At 36.5% G+C, this 6,000-nt stretch overlaps 1 protein-coding gene across 3 annotated transcripts in view; it reads right to left on the bottom strand.

The window, feature by feature from the left end:
* Positions 1 to 6,000, bottom strand: part of WDR35 (WD repeat domain 35) — a 44,663-nt gene continuing 38,663 nt past the window's right edge. For all 3 annotated transcript variants that reach the window (XM_021293523.2, XM_065055819.1, XM_065055818.1), the window contains 5 exons: positions 4,726 to 4,890; positions 3,574 to 3,714; positions 2,599 to 2,755; positions 1,810 to 2,050; positions 1 to 747 (listed from right to left, as the gene is read on the bottom strand). In XM_021293523.2, the coding sequence (XP_021149198.2) occupies positions 600 to 747; positions 1,810 to 2,050; positions 2,599 to 2,755; positions 3,574 to 3,714; positions 4,726 to 4,890 (852 nt within the window). In that variant the 3' untranslated portion in view covers positions 1 to 599. The remainder of the gene's footprint in view (positions 748 to 1,809; positions 2,051 to 2,598; positions 2,756 to 3,573; positions 3,715 to 4,725; positions 4,891 to 6,000) is intronic.

Here is a 6,000-nt window from a genome sequence, read left to right as displayed (position 1 = left end):
TAAATGTTTGCAAGCCCTTTATTGCTATGGTGGGTTTAAATACACTCGGCAAAAAGAAAACAGATGTAAGCCTAAGATGGTACCATCACTCTATAAAGCAGTAGTAGAAAAATATATACAATACTATTATCACAACTACTGTGGCGTTTCAACTCAGGAATTACTTCCTTCAAAAAATTGGGAATTTTGAGAAAACCAAATCATTTCCTGTGGAATTACAAAAAAATGGAGCTTTCTCATAGTAAAACATTGAGATGAACCTACATTCAATTTGCATGGTTTTGAAACAAGGCTCAATTTACAATTAGAAAAGAATCTTTTTACTTTAAAACTTCATAAAAAAACATAATAAAAAATTTTGGTCTATTAGCACAGTCATTTCTTCACATAAATGGAACCAGTCAAGGTTTCTCTTGTGGGGCTTTTAGTTTTTTGGGGTTTTTTTGGGTTTTTTTTTTTAAATGCTTTTCTAATAGTGGCACTATCTGTTAAAATACAGTACCTGAGTTGTATTTTAAAATATAGCACATGGGTAACATTTTAGAGAGTATTTTCAGGAGACATAAGAGATATGAGGATAAACAGTCTTTTCTCCTCTGCTATGCCGTACTGTGGCACAGAGGACAGAAGTTATAATTGTTTGCTTCTTTGGCTTTCATGCAATGCTTACACACACTGCACATCCAGAACCGATACTCCAGGATAGGCTCTCCCGTTGCAACACACACGGGAAGTTTCCCATCTCCACTATTAAAAACAAAAGAAAAAATAAAAAAAAAAAGAGTAAATAAAGCTGAAAGAATGAAAACATGGTTTTAAAATACCAAAGACTTGTTTTGTGGAGATTTGCAAAACAGCATAAATACCTAATTGTGTGCCTACAGCTAGTTACAAAACTTGTGATGCTCCTCTGTAAAATTTTCCTTCTCTATTCGCATGTGCACCATTTCTTTATTAGAAGTTATTAAAACATGTAACACCTCACACAATGCACAGCCCCAGAACTGTACAGTCAATAAATCAGGACGAAGAGATCCAAAAGATCAACTGAAAAGAAGCAGTGAAGGCCACATAAAGGTAAGGTCCACCTAGACACATGCACTACTATTCTATTTATTGCTCTGAAGAGTCAACACGAAAGCAACTAGTGAGATTCAGTACATCTGTATAGTAAAATAAAACAAGGCAGGTTAAAATCCTGTTCATTAAAAAGAAAATTGACTCACAATCAGTTTCCACACTGACAAGTTCCATGCTGTTAGCAGGAAACGCATGTCAAAGACACCATTGTGGGTACAGCCACTCCAAGGACTCGCCCCTTAAGTGTGCCCTTCATATTCTAATTCTTTCACCTGATGCATTCATCTTCTCACACCATGTAAATTTAGGTAATTCACAAAACACTGGGGACTTACTGGTTAATAATGGTTAAACATTCACTTGTTGAGGTTTGCATCACACCACAATGGTGATGCAAACAGCGACATTATGAGTTTAATGACACATGACACGGTATCAAAGGTCCTACAGCTCCTGTGCTCTGTCCACATGCATTTCAAATTAAGATGAAGTTATATCTTTATGCCCAGTTCCTCACATACAGTCAGTGTCTATTCTCCCATATAAAATATTGTGATACCCTTTCTGCAAACTGGCTAACACCTGCATTGTGCTTGCCCAATATTTGGTTTAAGCAGCAAAGCATCTAATTAACTTGGTCACTAAAAACCTGCTAAAAGTCAAAATACAGACAATAGGAGAAAAAACAAATGCCAGCGTTACTACAGTATTTTATAAATATAAACTCACCTCTCAAGAAAGTCATCCAGATCAGATTTTTTGTTAGGCTTCGGAGAATGTCTCCTGAATATCTCTAGAGCAAGGTCTTCATACTGTTGCCTCTGCTCTGGCCTAAGAGTTTCCAAGGATTCTAGTTTAACAAAGGCTTTTGAACAAATATCAAATGCTCTATTTGCACAGGCACAGAGTGCCAAAAGGGAATAGATTTCTTCTGCAGGGATAATGTCTTCATAATCTCGCAAATGAAGAGCTGAGAAATGGAAGAAAAAGTCTGTTCATTGACATGACTGTGAGGCATGTGTGGTTCAATCAACACTTTTAAAAAGTAAATAAAAATAAGAGGATTTGACTGGGAAATTGAAGTGTCTTTTTGAGACACCTTTTTTTTTTTTAACACGTTAGAAGTATTTGAAATGGACCTTCATTACCCACGCTAAGTATAAGGCACTATTGCTTCTCTAACTCCCACAAATATTTTATGAAGCTCTACAGGGAGGTCTGATGTAAATTCAGGCATGTCTTATAATTTAAAGAATTAAACAAAACAGTCAAGAGAACATCTACAGAGACTGTCCAGTTTAACCAGGTGATATTTGGTAAGTTCGATTTGCATTAACTCCAAGAAAATACTTTCCAGGTGTCTTCTGCAGCCATATTCAATTCATTATATGGTTTTGTTTTAAATTCCTTGGATCTAGCAAGAATAGAAAAATGCGCCAACTATAAATGAAATTACGTGCTGTGCAGGTCTGTAAAAATCAGAACATTTTCTTTACAGGGTTAGAAATGAAGTCCTACCTGTTTTAAGTGCTGCATCTACAGGACCTTTATACAGCTGTCTTTGTGCAAGTATGAAAAAATGGTAAGCCTCAGCTCCTCGCCAAGCATTGTCTGCAAAGCGATCAGTTAAAGAAAGAACATCTTCTTCTAGTAAACCAGCCAAAGCTGAAGCAGTCTGAAAACAAAGCAGTATCACAAGTAGTTTTTATACAAAACAGATACAGCAGGAAATGAGGATATGTGAAAAGAACTTTTCTACACTTGGTGATTACACCACTGTCTGTGTTAACTAAGGAAAATATAAATACATGGACCTAAAGTGAACATTGTTAGATATTTTATACAGTGTACAGGCAGAACATATGGTGCAGATTTGCAATGATAAATATAATATACATGTGAACAAATATATACTGAGCACATCTGCAGACTGGTTCATAGTTTAGATTAATATTGCATTTCAACACCACATCTCTTAAAAATTTGTTTAAACTATTTCATTTGTACATATGAAGATGAAAGCATAAGCAGAAAAATTCTTCCATTTGCTTTCCCCATATCTGGAGCCATCTCCCTGCTAAATTAGAGCCAACGTAGCTTAATCTAACCACAGATCTCTCTTTGGGATTGAGATGTATTCCTAAATGACAAGACATTGAGAGTCTCACGGGAAGAAAAAAACAAAACAAAACAAACCACAACCTGGAGTTTCTTAGTATGACTTTCATTGTTACAGTGAAAACATCAAGAAAAACTCATTAACTTTCAGAAGAAAACTATCTATTAATACATAGTATTTAAACGGTTTAAAATAGTACTTTAAATGATATGTTTTCATGGAAGGCTTGCTTTAAGGAAAGCATTGTTCTTAGTAGGAAAAAGCATTATTTAAAAAGCATAATAGCCTCATATAAAGATAGCTTTATTTATTTGGACTATGTAGCACATATCAGAATTCAGAAAGGGGTGGGGGGGAAGAGAGAGATACTGTACCTCTGAACCTTTACCCTTAGCTTTTCCCCTTTGTGCATTCTGCATTTGTTCATGGCACTGTTCCATAAGTAAGGCTGATAATACATAAAGCTTTTTAACTCGCAAAGGCTTTGTCCTTTTCTTTGCCTCTTCATCTGCAATCTTAAAAAACGAAACCAAGGAATTTAATGTAGATTTTTAAAAACTATATATTACAAGAATTGCTTCATTCTCTTGGACAAATGCATGCTTGTACAAACCTAGGAAATCATGCCAAAAACCAGTTCTGCGTTTGAATGTAATAATTCTGACTGCAAACAGAACTACAAATGAAAATGTAAAAGTGAAGAATGCATATTATTCTATATTTATTTAACTAACAAGTATATAAGGCCAGATTCTTGGGAAGGATAAATCAGTCAAACCATGTATAAGTCCATTGACTTAATATAAAAATAAACTAAGAAAATAGTGATTTTTAAACACTGAAGTTTAAGAAATATATAGTTTTCAACAATGTCTGGTGGTTTTCCCAGAAGAGTGGCTTTTAAAAGTAACATACATATATATATATATATATATATATTTACTATAAATATTTGCCGTAAAAATTCCATATCACTCTTACAGACTTTGTAAGCTATGTAGAGAAATCTCTGCAGACAGATCAAATCTAAGCAAAATCTTTACCTTGAAAGCACCCCACAGCAGTTTCTAACTGAAGGTACCAACTGAATAAATACATTTAACTTCTAGTTTATTACATTGCTATTTTTAAAACTAAGAAAGATAAAACTAATCCACACAATGTATAAAATAATGTGGACATTGCACCCAGGTCAGTCAGTTATACCTCTTTACTTGGCAATGTGTGGCAACAGGACCTTCTCTGAGGTGCAGTTCATCTTGTTCTGAACTGAAAGTCTCTAAATCTGATGGTTTGTGTCCCAAGAGTCTCCTCTGGCTACAGGGGACATCCAGAGCCACTATTTCAGATACAGATACTTCAGCTTGGGAGTTGGATTCATCTTTGCAGTGCTCTGTATAATGACATCTACTTATTGTCTGGACGTTGTTAACACTTAAATAACCCCAAGAAAATAAAAATTGCATGGAAATAATGAGATAGACCAAAAACCCAGTTATTTGACATAAAAATAAAACCTGTGATACCTTGAACATGAGCTTTGCAGCTTCAAAGAAATAATTTGCTTTACGATAGAGTTCTATAGCGTCAAAGATTTTATTCTTTTCCAGTAAATGACTTGCATATCTGGCTAACAAGGATCCAATCTCTTTCATATTGTGATTTTTAGCCAGCTCCACAGCTTTATTCCACTAGAAATGAAAGCAGACAATTATCAAACTCATTTTTTTTCAAGTACATTCTCAGAACAAGCTGGTTATCCATGAATAGTCTGCAACACTTGTGTGCAGTACTTCATAACCATTTAGAACCACACTATTATAAATCTAAAGTAAAAATCAAGAGAATACAAATGCTAACAGCATTGCCAACTGTGTGATACAGCAGGCCTGTGAAACAAATGCTGGATCTCTGTCCAAAACCACATACAAAGCACTTGCTTCTGCTTTGGTAAAAGCTTTGCAAAATCACTTCATTGCTGTTCATAACTGGACACATGGATTTCAACGCTTCTGACATTACTAAAACCCAGCCTCTCAAAAGCATGTCTAAAAGAGAACTTCACAGAATCACAGAACAGACTTCAGTCCATAAAGTTAAGGCACAAACAATAACACTATGCTTGTCCTTCTATACACCTCATTTTGTCTGTGAATTTTCCTGATCTACATCAGTTTGGCTGTTGTTTTTGCCCCAGATCAAAAGTTTGGCAGGACTGAGAAACTCAGCTGAATCTCATACCTAATATCCCTTCAGATCCAGAAACTAGGAAACCGTTCACATAGAGACAGGCCAGTCCTGCCATGCCCATATGTTCCTCATAGCCACCTTCAGTGTCTCTCTTGTGTTGACACAAACGTTTGCACAGGTAAGTCATACTGGGGAACAGCCCTAGCTGTAAACATACAGATCATTTTTCAGATCAGTTCTTTTCCAGCTACACCCTAACGCAAGGACAAATACATTTGCATCTGTACAAGGAAGGAGGGGGATGTGGAAAATGGGCAGCCAGAAACTCTCCAGTCTTCTTCCCATTCCATCCACAGCCTCTGTAGGCTGAGCACATTTAACACACACACACACACACACACACACACAGCAGCAGCACTGCTGCATGTCGCAGATTCACAGAATGGTCAGGGTTGGGAGTGACCTCTGGAGATCATCCAGTCCAACCCACCTGCTAAAGCAGGTTCACCAGAGCAGATCACACAGGAATGTGTCCAGGTGGGTTTCAATGTCTCCAGAGGAGACTCCACAACCTCTCTGGGCAGCCTGTTCCAGGGCTCTGGCACCCTCAA

This window comes from Columba livia, chromosome 3 (assembly GCF_036013475.1).
Source record: "Columba livia isolate bColLiv1 breed racing homer chromosome 3, bColLiv1.pat.W.v2, whole genome shotgun sequence".
Classification (NCBI taxonomy): Eukaryota; Metazoa; Chordata; class Aves; order Columbiformes; family Columbidae; genus Columba; species Columba livia.
This window is presented reverse-complemented; position numbering and strand designations above follow the sequence as displayed.